At 45.2% G+C, this 18368-nt stretch overlaps 1 protein-coding gene and 1 non-coding gene across 4 annotated transcripts; one reads left to right on the forward strand and one right to left on the reverse strand.

The window, feature by feature from the left end:
• Positions 1 to 1482: 1482 nt before the first annotated feature.
• On the forward strand, positions 1483 to 1555 carry trnak-uuu. Its single transcript has one exon. It is a non-coding gene; the product is annotated as a tRNA-Lys (tRNA).
• Positions 1556 to 11218: 9663 nt separating this feature from the next.
• LOC121273843 (gastrula zinc finger protein XlCGF7.1-like) lies at positions 11219 to 17798 on the reverse strand. Of its 3 annotated transcripts, none has more exons than XM_041180982.1 (2): positions 17763 to 17798; positions 11219 to 13523 (listed from the first exon to the last, which is right to left on the reverse strand). In XM_041180982.1, the coding sequence occupies exon 2, from the start codon at positions 13155 to 13157 to the stop codon at positions 12231 to 12233; it is 927 nt and encodes a 308-aa protein (XP_041036916.1). In that variant the 5' UTR covers positions 13158 to 13523; positions 17763 to 17798; the 3' UTR covers positions 11219 to 12230. The 3 variants fall into 3 exon arrangements, with proteins under 3 accessions (XP_041036916.1, XP_041036917.1, XP_041036915.1); XM_041180983.1 differs by having other exon boundaries at positions 17336 to 17773; XM_041180981.1 differs by having other exon boundaries at positions 17166 to 17773.
• Positions 17799 to 18368: the final 570 nt, after the last annotated feature.

Genomic DNA, 18368 nt, shown 5'->3' on the forward strand with positions numbered 1-18368 from the left:
TTCCATGTGATGCTTCGAATTCAAGACATTGAGCAAATTCAGCAAGTTTTCTTATAATTTCTAGCACAGAATTTAGAACCAGACTTGTTGAACGACAATTAAATGGTCTCAATCGTTAGCTGCAGCTTACTGAGTCCCAACAGGCAATGTGAGCTGTTCTTGCTGTACATCTTCTGAGCTGTAAGCTGATCACAGCTCCACGTTCTGCACACTGAAAGACAGTATGAAAATATGCACACTTCCAAATCTTAACAACATGCACATTTGTGTTTCTTTGTGTCTGTCAATGTGGTTCAGTTTCCCATTTTTACCAGCCAAACATTATTCATATTCACTCTGTGGCTTCATATCATATGATTCAGAGAGGAAAAAACCATCAGTTTTGAGTGGAGACTGTTCAGGATGTTACAAAGTGGATGATGTTTGAAGTTTTCACATGATCTTATTAAGTAGCTGATAATGCTCGAGGGACTGAATGGCCAATTCCTGATCATCATTTTTTATATCCTAATTGAGTGTCAATGCTGGTGTCTAATCTGAATGTGGTAGTGAGGCCGAGTGGGCTCAGCCTCTGGTTCAGGTTTCGATCTCTCTGGTGATTTGGGCTTGACTCCCACCACTGCCATACTTTCTGGTGCTTTGTTATTTGAGGCGCTTCCAAAAGATTCTCCATGCAGTGAAGGGGCAGCTGATCTGTGCAGTGTTATATTTCAGTTGGGGAATGAGGAGAGGCAGTGTAAATCCCATGGTGACTGGGAAAAGGTGGGGCAATGGCATGGACTGGAAGACCTTCTTTCACTGGAATTCCTGTATTCATTGTATTATTTTAAACAAACAACATGCAGCCTTTACCCAGTTGTCCTGGCCGGGTGGTTAAGGCGTTTTTCCATGTGGTCCGAATCCTGCCAACTCCCCTTCTTCTCATTCCTGATTGACACAAACTGTCTGCAGAATAAATTATCAGTCAAATTAAAAAGAAAATTACCCAAACACCCCGGTGTTTCTTACTTCTGTTCATCTGCAAACATTCACAACATTTGGTCTCTGAAATGGAACAATAATTGGCCAAGTTGGTGACATCTTGATTTCTGGGTGTTTGTCTCACCTTTGGCCCCTGTCACGCTCCGAGTATATGTCTGTGTGTGTTCCTCTGTGTGTGTCAATGTGGTTCAGTTCCTGAAACATGAACACATATTTTCAACATCACAAACTTTATTCACATTAATTGTGCAGGGTCATATTACAATGTCACAGAGAAAAATATCAGGATGCAAGAGGAGTTTGCAATGCTGGAAGGAGGTGCAGCTGAGAAGTGGAAGATGTGAATGATGTTATTGATGATTGAGATGAATGTTTTGCAACCTTGGGGCTTCTGGAGGTCGATTACCTGCCACACTTTGAAATTCAGAACAAGCTGATGCTCCAGGTAGAAAACAATATTGATCTCCTTACATTTTTGCACAGGAAACAAAGTGCATGCATGCCTAGCTAGCTCAGTTGGTAGAGCATGAGACTTTTAATCTCAGGCTCGTGGGTTCGAGCCCCACGCTGTGTGCCATCTGCTTTTAAAGCTTTGCTGCTTTCATGGGTGATCTCCAGTTCTCCATTCCTCCAGCAGTGTCACCACTTAAACTGAATCTTTCTCCATCCCGCTTTGTTAATGTCACAGCTGCTGGTTTCTGAGTGAAACTGCCTCCACTTCACTGGAAGGTGGAGAGTTTCATGTTACGATTTGTTCCTTTCACCGCCGCAGCCTTGATTCAATTCCCGTTTGGAGAAAACTTCTTTCTTACCGCTGTGTGAACGGTCACAATGCACAGGAATATCCTCCTGTAAACTGTGAAAACCTACCTGGAATTTAATGTAAGGGAGTGTGAAGTGATTCATGTTGGTCAGAAGAATGAGCAGAGAGTGGTAGCATCAGATAAAGTGTACAATTCTAAAGGGGTTTCTCTGTTACACAGTGAGTGGTTAGGATCTGGAATGCACTACCTGAGAGTATGAGAGAGGTGGATTCAATCACGGATTCAAAAAAGAATTGGACAGAAAATGCAGGTTTCCAGGGAAAAGGCAGGGGAGTGGGACCAGGTGAGTTGGTTTCCAGATGAGTAAGAGGTCTACCTTTTGAGACAAAGACGGGGATTAGAAGGGGAGTCAGGAAACAAACCAAACATCACATCAGGATCTGACGGAGTCGCCCAATTAATTGTTAACTCAATATTATTGGCTTTTGAACATGGAAGGAAAAAGCCCCATTCACAGTGGAGAGAAACCTTACTCGTGTTGTGTGTGTGGACGAGGCTTCAGCCGATCATCTGACCTGTCAAAACATAAATGCAGGGACAACAGGGAGAATCCATGGAAATGTAAGGATTGTGGGAAGGGATTCAATAATCCAATTCAGCTGGAAACTCATTGGGGCAGTCACACCAGGAAGAGGCCGTTCACCTGCTCTGAGTGCGGGAAAGGATTCATTAATTCAACGGACCTGCTCACACACTAACGAATTCACATGGGAGAGAGGCCATTCACCTGCCCCAAGTGTGGGAAGGTGTTCATTAATTCATCCAACTTGCTAAAACACTAGTGAGTTCACATCGGGGAGAGACCATTCATTTGCTCTGAGTGTGGGAAAGGATTCACTCAGTCATCCCACCTGCTGAAACAGCAGCGAGTTCACACTGGGGAGAGACCGTTCGACTGTTCTGAATGTGGGAAGGGATTCACTCAGTCATCCGCCTTGATGAGACACCAGGAAACTCACACCGGTGAGATCATTCACATGTGCTGATTGTGGAAAGCGATTCTCTCGGTCAACTGACCTGCTGACACACCAGCTCGTTCACACTGACGAGAGTATTTAAATGCCCAGACTGTGGGAAGTGCTGTAAAAGCTCTAGCAAACTGATGTTCCATCAACGTGTTCACACTGATGAAAGACCGTTCAGGTGCTCTGACTGCGGCACTGGGTTCAGGCAATCATCTCAACTCTCCGTATATCAGCGAATACACGCTGGGGAGAGACCATTCAGGTGCTCTGTGTGTAGGAAGAGATTCACTCAGTCTTCCCACCTGCTGACACACCGGCGGGTTCACACTTTTTAAATGCCCCGACTGTGGGAAGTGTTTTAAAAGTTCCCAGGAACTGATATACCATCAACGTGTTCACACTGACAAGAAAGCATTCAGGTGTTCTCACTGTGGGACCCGGTTCAGGTGATCAGCTGACCTCATTGTACACCAGCGAGTTCATACAGACGAGAAACCTTTCAGGTGCTCTTACTGTGGGACTGGGTTGAAGACATCATCTAACCTCACTGTACAACAGCGCATTCACACAGGGGAGAGACCATTCACCTGCTCTGTATGTGGGAAGGGATGCACTCAGTTATCCACTCTGCAGAAACACCAGCGAGTTCACAAGTAACTACAGGTGTTGCTGTTAATAACATCGAAGACTGAACCATGTTCACTGGGATCTGTTTCTGATGTTACTAAACTCCAGCCCAGTTACAGATGTTAGTATTCTGGATAAAGTCAAATAATTCATCTTTGTGTTAAACACACAGTATGTCACGTCTTTTTAACAACATAATGTGTTGAATCTTTTAATGTCTAACACAATTAGTTCCTTTTGAAGGGCTCTCCTTCTCCTTCACCTCCAACAACAAGTGTGAGGAGTTCATGGAGCTTCTTTGTCACTAAGATTGAGACAATCCGATCAGCTGCCCCTGCTGCATCCCTCCCTTCCACTAGCCCACTGGGACAAGCCTTCTCTAAAGATCCCCCTTCTCTGAGCCCTGAACCTACATCTTTCTCCAATTTCTCTCCCACCTCCCCTCACGTCCCCTTAGTGCTCATCTTGTCCATGAGACCCACCTTCTGCTCCCTTGACTTGATTCTCACTAAACTGCTGACCATCCAACTTCTGCCTGCTAGCTGATATTTTTAACAGTTCTCTCTCTCTTCTGGCACTTTCCTTCTTGCCTTGAAATCCACTGTGAGCACCCATCCTAAAAATGGACAATCCTTGACCCCCAACATCTTTGAAAGCTAGCCCCCCCCCCCCCCCCCCCCCCCCCCCCCCCCCCCATCGCCAACCTCCCTTTCCTCTCCAAAGCCCTTGTACTTGGAATTCCTCAAGGATCCATCCTTGGCTTCTCCCATTCTCCTTTGCATGCTGCCACTCGGTGGCATCATCCACAAGCACCATGTTAACTTTCACAAGCCTTTACCTTCCTTAGCTAGAACTCCTCCACATCACCCACCGCACCCCCTCCCCCACCCCCACTCTCCAAGATGATGGTAGGATCCATTTAGGGACCAATAACATTTCGCTTAAAGTATTGACATAAGTTTGACATTCAAGACACCTGCTTTTAGAATAAAGCTACAAGATTACAACGGTTTTTAAACAGAAAAAAAAGCAAATTTTACAACTTCTAAAATCATAAAATAGTTGACAAAAACTACCTTATACTCTAACATCCAGGGTAAGCGTGAGGTACATGTGAATTAACATGACCTGTAGTCGGACTTACAATGCTATAGAGTAAATGACAGATGCAACCAAAACAGATTCCATGGATTTCCCAACAACCCACAATGGCCCACATTGTGAGCCAACCAATCTCACTGAAACTTTGCCTTTGTCACGAGGGTTTCAAATCTCCACTTTTGAATATTTTTCCTTGCAATTCTTTCCAAAAGTCACTCCCTACTCGGACAGCTTCAACAATGACTCACCTTGCCGGATTTCAACCCTGCTTTCTGAGATTCCCCTTTATTTCCGAGTAACCTCAAGCTTCACCTTCCAAGCACACTTTCAGGTCTTTGGCCAGGCCAAGCAGAACATCACTGCTGCAAAGAGGTACCTTTACTCCATTGGACCGCTTTAAAATCTGCTGCACGTGGGTATCTCTTTAACTTAACTGAGACCTCGGCCTGTCTCTGTCACACCTGCTGGCTGACTCCCTGAAACTGGCTGCCTCCAAACTGTGGTTCACTGATGTTTGAACTGACCTGGTGACCCTATCACAGCCAATCCTAGAAGGTCCCACCCTTGTTATGAGTCAGGAACCTATACAACAAGCATGGGAACATTATGTACCCTCAATGTTACAATTTCCACAGACTGCCAATTGAGGACACAGGCCATAGGTTTAAAAGTGGATTTCATGAAAGATGAAGAAAGAACTATTGCCCCATCGCCAACCTCCCTTTCCTCTCCAAAGCCATTGAACTTGGTGAACCCAAGGATCTATCCTTGGCCCCTCCTATTTCTCATCTACATGTTGCCACGAGGCAACATCATCCCGAAGCTCCACATCAGTTTTCACATGTACACTGACAATGTCGAGCTCTTCCTTGCTTTTTATTCATTCACGGGATGTGGGCTTCGCTGGCTGGGCCAGCATTTATTGCCCATCCCTAATTGCCCTTGAGAAGCTGGTGGTGAGCTGTCTTCTTGAACCGCTGCAGTCCATGTGATGTAGGTGCACCCACAGTGCTGTTAGTGAGGGAGTTCCAGGATTTTGACCCAGTGACAGTGAAGGAACTTCACCACCATCCCTCTCCATTCCTCCACTGTTACTAAATTATCAAACTGCTTGTCCCACATCCAGTACTGGATGAGCTGAAGTTTCCTCTAATTAAAAACTGGGAAGACCAAAGTCACCACTACAAATTCCGTTCCCTAACTACCGAGTCTATCCCTCTCCTCAGGAACTGTCTGAGTCTGAACCATACTGTCTGCAACCTTGGAGTCATATTTTACCACAAGATGAGTCTCTGACCACAAATCCACACCATCACCAATACCAGATATTTCAATCTCCATAACATCGCTTGTCTCCACCCCACCCCCTGCTCATCTGTTGCTTAAACCGCTCCTTTGCTACCTCTAGACTTGATTCCAATACAATCCTGATCAGCCCATCAGATTAACCCCACCCCCACATGGAAATGTGAGATCATCCAAAACTCTGCAGCCTGTGTGCTTTCTCACACCAAGTCCCGTTCATCCATCATCCCTGTGCTCACTGATCTACATTGGCTCCTGGTCAAGCTATGTTTTGATTTTAAAATTTGCATCTTGGTTTAAAGTTTCTCCATGACCTGATCCCTTCCTATCTGACCTCGTGTACACACCCCTCTGCGAAAACTGTGTTCCTCTCATTCTGACCTCTTGAACATTCCTGATTTTAATTTCTCCACCATTTCTGACTGTGCTTAGATGTAAAACTCTGTAATTCTCTCCCTCAACATCTCCACCCCTCCACCTCTCTCTCCTGATGACAATTTCTTGTGAAAATCTGCCTCTACAATCAATGTTGTTTTCCATTCACCCTATTATCACTCCATGTGACTTGATGTCAAATGTTTCTTTATGAAACTCATCTGAAGCGCCTTGGGACGTTTTATTACATTAAACGTGTTTTATAAATACAAGTTGTTGCTGTTTCATGACAGCCAGTTTGTGCACAGTAAGATTCCACAAACAGCAATCAGACTGATTAATCCAGTTTTTTTAGTGCTGTGAGTTAATGCATGAATGTTGGTCCCACTGCACCAGGAGAACTCCCCTGTGGACAAGGTATGGAGTTGTTGAGCTCTGCTGAGCTGAGAGTGGAGCTGATTGAGCTGTCGGGCCTGCAGTGTACCTTGCAGAACCACTGTCTGGGATCTTTCCTCTTAATTCACTGACTCCCAGCTGACGTTGTTGCTGCAGTAAAATAGTTCACTTTGAATATCAATCCCGATTTAACCTTTGGAGCAAAATCTGCAACTTTAAATCAGCTGCAGAAAAGAAAGAATTTCTTGGGTTTATTTAGCATCTTTCACACCCTCAGAACATCCCAAAGTGATTCACAGTCAATGATGTATTTTGGGAGAAGAATGAGAAGAGGCAGAATAAAATAAATGGTACAATTTTAAACAGAGTGCAGCAACAGAGTGACCTGGGAGAGTACGTACACATATATTTATGTGTGACAGGACAAGTTGATGAAGCTGCTTTTAAAAAATAGCTAATAGGGTCCTCAGTTTATTAATGGAGACATGGAGTACAAAAGCAAGGCAGTTATCCTGAATCACTGACAATCCTCAGCTGAAATATTGTGTTCAATTCTAAGCACCACACTTTAGGAAAGATGTCGAGGCCTTGGAGAGGGTGTGGGGGAAATATCCCATAATAGTATCAGGGATGAGGGATTTCAGTTCTGTGCAGAGACTGGAGAAGCTGGGATTGTTCTCTTTAGAGCAGAGAAGGTTAAGGGGTGATTTAGTAGAGATGTGGACATTGTTGAGGAGTTTTCATCTACACAGGGAGAAATTGTTTTCATTGGCAGGATGGTTGGTAACCACAGAACACAGCTTTAAAATAATTGGCAAAGAATCCAAGATGGAGATGAGGAGAGATTATTTTACTCAGTGAGTTCTGATGATCTGGAACACATTGTCTGAATGACTGGTGGAAGCAGATCCACAAGTAACTTTCCAAAGTGATTTGGACTGATCAACCTTGACATGTGGGGTTCACATGTTTGTAGAGAGGACTCGGCTATCTTGACAACACACACTCCCTTTGTTGGTACAGGGGCTTTAGTACAGCTTTCCACTATTAAACTGTCATCATTCATTGTACATTAGGCCAAACCTACAAACTTGTCTCTTCATAATTCCAGTGAAAAGGAGCATCTGTGGATGGATGGATCACTTCAAGAATGTCTTTACTGTCTGATGTAATTTTTTCCCCTCAAAAACTATTTATATACCTATTTCTTGGGGACATGGCAATCACTTATTCAATTAACAAGGGACAGATATTCAAGGTAACCCCTCCTATTTCCATCGGAAGCCCATGAAGTCATTTTGTGGCTCATCACTTGCTGGGACATCCTGTTTACCCTTTACTCAGACAGTTGGTTTACATATGGGTCATGAGATCCCCCCCGCAACCCCCCCACCCCCGACCCACACTATCAAGCTTGTCTTGTTTCAGGGTCTGTGCCAGAGACATGTCCTTGACAGAGAAACAGGCCTCACTGTCCTGTGTTTGTCAGCCCAGGAAGCTTTCTTCAGAGACAGACAGAGAGAGAAGGAGGGAGGGGGAGAGAGAGAGATTAATTGCAATAATGTTCAATTCATTTCTGAAGATTTTACAAGATGATTTCTTACAGATCTCCCCTGAGAAGGGAATATCCTTACTGACTTCTCACAACTGATTTCTGACTAACCTCAGTGTTTCTAAACTCCGAGTTTGTTTTTCTAATTTCTTGAAGACAAACTGTAGATAACATTCTAAAGCTACTGGAATGATCAGAATCAGCAACACAAACCCTTAAGCTGCCACCAAGAATAAATGTCAAAACTTTTCCACGAAAATGTGATAATTATTGACTTAGATTCATCCTCCCCACCTGCCAATCATCTCACACAATCTAAGTTATTGACATGTTGTAATTATATCTGGTTCAAACAAAAGTTCATGCACGGACTTTAAAGATTCTCCAGCTCTCTGTTCACCTGCATCTACCTTGTGGATATTTTCTAACTGATTCTGGACCTTCAACTTGAATTTGTCCTTTCTGACCCTCTTTAGAAATCTTATTGAGGACATAATCGTAATCCCTGTCACACTCTTCACCAATCCCCAGGATATCTCTCACCCCTGGCCTGCCTGTTTTCTCTGTCAGACTATCTAACAGTCGCTCCCTGTAATGTGTCAATGCCATTGTCTACTCCAGGCTTCACTTAGGAACTTCTCCATTCACGTTTAACTAAGACTGTTGCTTCTCAAGCCTATGATCTCGATCATTCCGATCTCACTCCTAACACCACTTGGAAGAATTAGGTTCGGGAGTCACAGATTACTCGAAAATAGGATCGAGCTCAGAATCACAGTGCAGAAGAGGCCCTTCGGCCCATCAAGTCTGCACCGACACATGAGAAACACCTGACCCACCTACTTAATCGCATTTACCAGCACTTGGCCCAGAGCCTTGAATGTTATTATGTGCCAAGTGCTCATCCAGGTACATTTTAAAGGATATGAGGCAACCCACCTCCACCACCCTCCCAGGCAGTGCATTCCAGACCGTCACCACCCTCTGCGTAAAAATGTTTTTCCTCACATCCCCCTAAACCTCCTGCCTCTCACCTTGAACTTATGTCCCCTTGTGGCTGACCCTTCAACTAAGGGGAACAGCTGCCCCCTATCCATCCTGTCCATGCCCCTCATAATCGTGTCCACCTTGATCAGGTCGCCCCTCAGTCTTCTCTGCTCCAACAAAAACAACCCAAGTATATCCAACCTCTCTTCATAACTTAAATGTTTCATCCCAGGCAACATCCTGGTGAGTCTCCTCTGCACCCCCTCCAGTGCAAGCACATCTTTCCTATAATGTGGTGACCAGAACTGCAGACAGTACTCCAGCCTCACCAAGGTTCTATACAACTCCAACATGATCTCTCTACTTTTATAATATATGCCTCAATTCATAAAGGCAAGTGCCCCATATGCCTTTTTCACCACCCCACTAACATGCTCCTCCGCCTTCAGAGATCTATGGACACACACTCCAAGGTCCCTTTGTTCCTCAGAACTTCCTTGTGTCATGCCATTCATTGAATATTTCCTTGTCAAATTACCCCTTCCAAAGTGTATCACCTCACACCTTTCAGGGTTAAATTCCATCTGTCACTTATCTGCCCATTTGACCATCCCATCTATATCTTCCTGTAGCCTAAGACACTCAACCTCACCATTAACCACCCAGCCAATCTTTGTGTCATCCACAAACTTACTAATCCTACCCCCCACATAGTCATCTATGTTGTTTATATAAATGACAAATAATAGGGGACTGAGCACAGATCCCTGTGGAATGCCACTGGACACTGGCTTCCAGTCACTAAAGCATCCTTCTGTCATCACACTCTGTCTCCTACAACGAAGCCAAATTTGAATCCACCTTATCAAATTACCCTGTATCCCATGTGCATTTGCCTTCTTTATAAGTCTCCCATGTGGGACCCTGTCAAAGGCTTTGTTGAAATCCCAATAAACTACCTTAACTGCAGTACCCTCATCTACACACCTGGTCACCTCCTCAAAAAATTCAATCAAATTTGTTAGGCATGACCTTCCTCTGACAAAGCCATGCTGACTATCCCTGATCAAACCTTGCCTCTCCAAGTGGAGATAGATTCTCTCCTTCAGAATTTTCTCCAATAGTTTCCCTACCACTGACGTGAGACTCACTGGTCTGTAGTTCCCTGGCTTATCTCTACAAGCCTTCTTAAATAGTGGAATCACATTAGCTGTTCGCCAGTCCTCTGGCACCTCACCTGTGGCCAGAGAGGGATTAAAAATTTGGGTGGGTCAGAGCCTCTGCGATCTCCTCCCTCAGCAATCTGGGGCACAAATCATCCGGACCTGGAGATTTGTCCACTTTTAAGCCTGCCAACACCTCCAATACCTTGTCACTCCCGATATCAATTTGCTTAAGAACCTTGCAGTCTCTCTCCCCGAGATCAATACCTTCATCCTCATTCTCTTGGGCGAAGACGGATGTGAAGTGTTCGTTCAACACTCTAGCAATGTCCTCTGGCTCCACCCATAGATTGTCCCCTTGGTCCCCTATGGGCTCTACTCTTTCCCTGGTTATCCTCTTCCCATTGATATACTTATAGAATATCTTGGGATTTTACCTACCTTTACCAGCCAGAGCTTCTCTTTGCTCTCCTAATTGCTTTCTTAAGCTCTACCCTGCGCTTTCTGTGCTCCACTAATGCCTCTGCTGATTTGCTTCTCTTGTGCCTGCTAAAAGCCTCTCTTTTCCTTCTCATCATAACCTGATCACTGGTCACCATGGTTCTCTGGGCTTGTTATTCCTTCCTATCACCCTAGAGGCAACATGTTGAGCCTGTACCCTCCCCATTTCCTTTTTGAACGCCCCCCCACTGCTCCTCTGTAGATTTCCCCACAAGTAGCTGTTCCCAGTCTACCTCGGCCAGATCCTGCCTTATTTTACTAAAATCCATTCTCCCCCAATCCAAAACATTTTTTTGCAACTCGTCGATTTTTTTGTCCATAACAAAATTAAACTGTACCATGTTGTGGTCGCTATCATTAAAATGGTCCCCCACCACCAACTCAGTCACCTGTCCGGCTTCATTGCAGAAGAGATTTTAAAGTAGTTTATTAAGAAGCATTTATTAAGTTAAATTTGATGTGTAAGCTAAATAGACAGAAAAATCAAATGACCCATGACAGGTGAGAACGGTTTACCGGTCCCAGAGGACAAACGGACGGATGACACAGAGTGAGCGCTGGTCTCTGTAGCTGGTGGCGACAGTCTCCTGTGAACAGTTAACTGGTGTGAGCCAGAGTGTGGGTGTTGGGCTGAAGCCAGTGTGGATTGCTTCAAAATCTCTGTGCTCTCGAGAGCCTGTTATAACCTTTACACAGAGAGTAGATTTACATATGGTTCATATCATCCAATCGTATTAGGGTTAGAAATGTCTTATTTCAGGGCCTGTGCTAGAGACATTTCCTTGGCAGAGATAACAGGCCTGTCCTGTGTTTGTCAGCCAGCAAGCTGCGATGGAAGCTTTCTTCATAGCAGAGAGAGTGAGCTGAGTCTGTAATATTCCATAAATTTCTGAAGGCTTTATAAGGTTTTTAGACAGTGATTTCTTGTGGTCCGTTACTTGGATTGATCTTGTCTCCATTCCGATGCCGAGGAGATTTCTGTACCAGGCGGGAGGGGTAACATTTGGGAACTTTCGATTCTCCATCAATTCCCGTTCCCCTTCTATCTGGTGGATAATGGAGGTGTCACTGTGAGTAATGTGCAAGTCAGTAAGAATTGTCACTAAGGATTAATCAGCACTTTCTAATTGGAGATGTTAATCAGTGGAACCTCTCAGACACTGAATTGTAGAGTTTGTACAAAAGATCAATTTAGGATTGAAGTAAAAGTTCAGAATCTTGTTGTAAAGTAATTTCTGATGAGAGTTCCTGAATTATGGGGAAAGACCATAGACAGCAGTTCTTAAAGGGACACTGCAGCCCCGAGAACACAATCAGCTATCGATCCAGAATATTAAACTCCAGCCCAGTAACAGGGATTATTAACATCAGCAGAAACAAACCCCAACTGTCAGAATGAACATGGTTCAGTCCTGGATGTGATTACAATCACAGCAGAATTATTCCCCTACAGTCACTTGTGAAGTCGCTTGTGTTTCAGCAGGTGGGATGACTGAGTGAATCCCTTCCCACACTCAGAGCAGGTGAACGGCCTCTCTCCAGTGTGAACTCGCTGGTGTGTCACCAGGTTCGAAAACTGAGTGAATCCCTTCCCACAACTGGAGCAGGTAAACGGTTTCTCTCCCGTGTGAAGTCGCTGGTGTCTCAACAGGTTGCAAAAATACCCAAATCTCTTTCCACAGAAGTTACAACTGAACGGCCTCTGCTCAGTGTGAGTTTGATAGTGTTGCCGTAGGTCAGAGGTCCCAGTGAATCCTTTCCCACACATCGTGCAGGTGAACGGCCTCTCTCCAGTGTGAACCCGCTGGTGTGCCAGCAGTTTGGATGACTGAGTGAATTTCTTCCCACACTCAGGGCAGGTGAACGGCTTCTCCCCGGTGTGAACCCACTGGTGTGTCCGTAGTGCTGATAACTGAGTGAAGTTGTTTCCACACTCGGAGCAGGTAAATGGCCTCTCCCCAGTGTGAATTCTCTGGTGTGCATTGAGGTTGGATGAAGACCTGAATCTCTTTCCACAGGAAGTACAGCTGAATGGCCTCTCCTCAGTGTGAACTCGCTTGTGTGTCAGCAGCTCAGAGGACCCAGTGAATCCTTTCCCACATACAGGGCAGGTGAATGGCCTCTCCCCAGTGTGAACTGGCTGATGTCTCAGTAGGCTGGTTAACTGTGTGAATCGTTCCCCACACTCAGAGCAGGTGAACGGTCTCTCTCCAGTGTGTAACCGCTGGTGTCTCAGCAGGTTGGATGACTGAGTGAATCCCTTCCCACACTCCGGGCAGGTGAACGGCCTCTCCCCAGTGTGACTGCGTTGATGGATTTCCAGTTTGGAAGGACAATTGAATCCGTTCCCACAGTCCTCACATTTCCACGGTTTCTCCATGGTGCATGTGTTCCCGTGTCTCTCCAGGTTTGATGATCAGTTGAAGCCTTGTCCACACAGAGAACACGTGTACAGTTTCTCCCCAGTGTGAATGGTGTAAAGTTATTTCAGGCTGTGTAACTGGTTAAAGCTCTTTCCACAGTCAGTTCACTGGAACACTCTCACTTGGGTGTGTGTGTGTCTCAATGCTTTTCCCGTCACACAGATGTTTGAAATCTTTTCCCAAAGATAGAACAGACAAATATTTCTCCTTACACATTCAAAGGCTGATGATATTCAGGTCCTGATGAATCGAGTGACTGTGTCAGATCTTAATGTGATGTTTGGTTTGAGTTTCTCGTCTGCAAATCCTCCCTTTCTAATTCTCTGTAAAAGGAGTTTACAAAAGTCATCATTGCAAGAACAGAATAGAAATTCAGAGCAGACAATTCTAGTTGCTATGGAACATTTTTTCCTCCCTTGTTCCCCCAAAGCTAAAAATCCCCGTCCCAAACACTCTCCCTCCTCCCTGTGCTGAAATCCAAACAGATTTGGACAATTCTTCCTGTATCTTTTTAACAAATTTCTACAACTGGAGGTGACAATATGTCTGATCATTCACTTCAGTCGTTACTCATGACCAAAACATTAATCTGAAGCCCCATAACCGACCATACAGAATAGCAGACATTAACCTTGTGTCCAAAGCTTACTGTGTGGAGATTTAATGAGTGATCGTGAAGATGGTTTCTCCAGACCTCCCAGGGTTTCCTTCCTGCCTTCTTCACTCTCAACTAAGTTAAACCTGGGATCAGTCTCGTGGCCCATTCTGGTTCCTGCTTCTCTTCCTGATGACTAATTGACTCCAATTAAACACTGAGAAGACTGAAGACACTTTCTATTGGAAAAAATTCTGAGGGACAGGATTAATCTCCAGTTGGAGAGGCAGCGATTAATCAGGGATAGTCAGCATAACTTTGTCAGGGGGAGATCATGTCCAATAAATTTGATTGAATTTTTCGAGGTGTCTAGTTGTGTCGATGAGGGTAGTGCAGTTGATGTAGTCTACATGGACTTCAGTTGGGTCTTTGACAAGGTCCCACATGGGAAAATGGTTAAGAAGGTAAGAACCCATGGGATCTAGGGCAATTTGGCAAATTGGATCCAAAATTGGCTCAGTTTCAGGAGGCAGAGGGTGATGGTCGAAGGTTGTTCTTGCGATTTGAAGCCTGTGTCGAGTGGTATGCTGCAGGGATCAGTGCTGGGACCCTTGCTGTTTGTAGTGTACATTAATGGTTTAGACGTGAATATAGGAGGTATGAACAGTAAGTTCGGAGGTGACACGAAAATTGGTCGTGTCATAAATAGTGAGGAGGAAAGCCTTAGATTACAAGATGATATAGATGAGCTGGTAAAGTGGGCAGAGAGGTGGCAAATGGAATTTAATCCTGAGAAGTGTGAGATGATGCATTTTGGAAGGACTAACCCGGCAAGGGAATACACAATGAATGAAAGGACCCTAGGAAGTACAAACGATCAGAGGGACCTTGGTGTACATGTCCATAGATCCCTGATTAGCAGCACAGGTAGATAAGGTGGTTAAGAAGGCATGTGGGATACTTGCCTTTATTAGCCGAGGCATAGAATATAAGAGCAGGGAGGTTATGTTGGAGCTGTATAAAATGCTAGTTAGACCACAACTGGAGTACTCTGTGCAGTTCTGGTTGCCACACTATAGGAAGGATGCGATTGCACTGGAGAGGATGCAGAGGAGATTCACTGGGGTGTTGCCTGGGCTGGAGAGTTTCAGCTCCGAAGAGAGACTGGAAAGGCCAGGGTTGTTATTCTTAGGGTAGAGAAGGCTTAGGGGGGACCTGATTGAGTTAAACAAAATTATGAGGACCATAGATAGGGTGGATAGGAAGGAACTTTTCCCCTTAGCGGAGGTGTCAGTAACCAGGGGCATAGATTTAAGTTAAGGGGCAGGAGGTTTAGAAGAGATTTGAGGAGGGATTATTTCACCCAGAGGGTGGCTGGAATCTGGAACAAGCTGCCTGAGGGGGTGGTAGAGGCAGGAAGCCTCACAACATTTAAGAAGTATTTAGATGAATATTTGAAACACCAGAGCACACAGGGCTATGGGCCATGTGCTGGAAAATGGGATTAGAATAGATAGGTGCTTGGTGGCAGGCACAGACATGATGGGCCGAAGGACCTGTTTCTCTGCTGTATAACTCTATGACCTTCTATGACTTTTCCGGTCCCTGCTTCAATCTCCATTTCCCTACATACCAACTCCATCCCTCCTCCTGGGAACAGTCTTGGATTAAGCCAGTCTCTTCACAACTTCAGTGTTACATTTCATCTCAAGGTAAGTTTCTGACCTCATATCTGTGCCACCACTAAGATCACCTGTTCCCACCTCTGTAACATCACCCGACCTCACCCTGTCTTAATGCATCTGCTGCTGAAACCCTCATCCCTACTGTTGCTACCACCAGGCTCGAACGACTATTCCAACACACTTTTTTTCATTCATTCCGGGGAAGTGGGTTTCACTGGCTGGGCCAGCATTCATTGTGCATCCTGAGTTGCCCTTGACAAGGTGGTGGTGAGCTGCCATCTTGAACCGCTGCAGTCCATGTGGTGTTTGGATGGCTTCAGGTTTACGGAGGGAAGAATGTGGGAGCTGCACTGCGTTGATCTCCCACACTCTTCTCTATGTAAACCTGAAGCCATCCAAACGTTTGCTGTCTGTGTCTTCATTCGCAGTGAGTCCCATTCCCCTAACACCCCTCTGCTTTCTGAGCTGCCTTGGTTCCCAGTCAGTAAACAACTTGTTTTTAAAATTCTCATCCTTGTTTTCAAATCCCAAATGAGGGTAGTGCAGTTGATGTAGTCTACATGGTCTACATCTCTCCCTATTTCTGCAATATCCTCCAGCCCCAAAACCCTCTGAGATATCTGCACTGCTCGAATTTTCTATTTTAATCACTCCACCATTAGTGACCATGCATTCAGTACCCTCATCCCCAAACTCTCAAAATCTCGCCCTCTGTCTGCTACACCTTCCTCCTTTAAGACACTTGAATATTGCTAAAAAAAAGACATTCTGTCACAGCTTTTTATCTTGTCCTCATCAGGACAGACGCAAGAACATCAAATTTCAAAGATTATCAGTCAGTCTCGTAATGTGACTCATTTACACTTGCTAGAAGCTATATATACTCATGCACAGTGAACTGTCCTCTGCAGGCAGAAGGAACTTGACCAGGGCCAGTAGATAATGCATCTGCCTATGGATCCGAAGATTATAGACTTGACTACTACCTGCTTGAGGATACTTGGCATAGTGGTATTTTCACTAGACGAATATTCCAGAGACCCAGGGTAATGCTTTGGAAACCCAGGTTCGAATCGCACCATGGCAGATGGTGGTGATGACCATGAAACCATTGCCAATTATTGTAAAAACCCATCTGGTTCACTAATGTCCTTTCAGGAAGGAAATCTGCCGTCCTTATCTGTCTGGTCTACATCTGAGTCCAGACTCACAGCAATGTGGTTGGCTCTTAAATGCTCTCTGAACAAGGGTAATTTGGGATGGGCAATAATGGGCACATCCCATGAACAAGAAAAAGACATCGCACCTTGTGTTAAATTAAACAAAATCATGGGGGGGCAATAGCTCCATGGTGCATTCTCCATGGCAACGGCCAATCAGAGCTGACTGGCCAACCAATCCCTTTTCTCATGCAGTATAAATTGTGGTTCCCTTGGAAATTTGATATTCTTGCGTCAGTCCTGATGAGTGCAAGTCAAAATGCTTCTACAGCTTGTCTCTTTTTTCAGAAATAATTGAATTCTGTTGAAACAAGTGACTATTTAACACTGCTTCAAACTCTTTGCCGAAGCTTTTGGTCACCTGCCCTAATATCTTCTTCTGCCTCTGGGTGTCACACTTTGTTTTATAACTTTCCTGTGAAGCTCACTGGGATGATTTATGATGTTAATAGAAGTTGTTGTTACCCTGATCTCCTCTTTTACAACAACCCATTGATTTCACACCACTCTATCTCTGATTTGTTGTGCCTCCTGCGGGTCATTCATCCGGGTTTCCTGCCTCTGTAAAGACAGCGGCCACGCGTGCACCCTGTTGGACCTTGCCCCTCACAAAGATGGCGGCCGCACATGCTCACAGTTGCTCATTGCTCCCAATAAAGATGGCGGCCGTTAGCTGGGGCCTACTTCTGGAAAATAGACCTTAGCCGTCAGTTGACGTTTCGAGTCCTCATGACCCTTCAACAGTTTGTCAACAGGGCCATGAGGACTCGAAACGTTCTCCGTCAATGCTGCCAGACCTGCTGAGTTTTTCCAGGTATTTCTGTTTCTGTTTTGGATTTCCAGCATCCGCAGTTTTTTTGCTGTTAGACCTCAGCCGTCGTCCAGTTAAACGCGGGAAATATGGCTCCTGATTGAGCGTTTGGGGCGGACACCGTGAGTTTATGAAGCCTCCCAACTCACTCGCCGGCCCCATCCATGTTCCCGGTTTTACTTTCGGCTCTGAATTCGCACTCGGTCTTTCTCAAACCCGCATTTTAAGTCCGCTCGCTCGAGCTCACTTACCGTCTGTTCCAACGGACTGCGCATGCTCCATCTCAGAATGATTGACGGCAGGTGCGGACCAATAGGAAGAGGAAGGCAGGCCGGGAGGGCCGTGCGGGAGCCGCTGTTCCTCCAACCAATCGGAGCGAATGAGGGGGCGGAGCCGGCTGGGAGTGAAGCATGCGCATTGCCAATGCGAAATCGGGCTGAAGGCGGTCTGGTGAGAAAGAGCCGAGTGCAGGAGAGGAATGGAGCCGGAGGGTGGACTGGGAGGATTCACAAACACCCGGTGTAGGAGCCAAACCCGGATTAGAAACTCCCGGAGCCCAGTTTACACCGAGTGTTTGGAAACTCCTTTTACAGGGGGTTAGAAGGGGAGGATTTACACACAGCAAACTCAAACCAAGAGAAATGTTTGTCTCTCCTCAATTTCTATCCAGAACTGACAGGGATGGATTTTTAAATAATCTTTTTCCAGGATTTTCAATGGGAAGGATTTGCAGGCGGGAAATTCAAACCAAACTTCACATTAACATCTGACAGAGTCACTGGATTCATCGGAACCTTAATCTTATCGGACTTTGTGGAAGGAAAAAGGTTTGTTCTGTTTGTCAGAAAAGGTTTCAG

The sequence above is a fragment of the Carcharodon carcharias genome (assembly GCF_017639515.1).
Source record: "Carcharodon carcharias isolate sCarCar2 chromosome 27 unlocalized genomic scaffold, sCarCar2.pri SUPER_27_unloc_2, whole genome shotgun sequence".
NCBI classification, from domain to species: domain Eukaryota; kingdom Metazoa; phylum Chordata; class Chondrichthyes; order Lamniformes; family Lamnidae; genus Carcharodon; species Carcharodon carcharias.

Bases quoted from the DNA above. Each gene is read 5' to 3' on its own strand.
- LOC121273843 (XM_041180982.1), bottom strand. From the start codon at position 13,157: ATGGAGAAACCGTGGAAATGTGAGGACTGTGGGAACGGATTCAATTGT.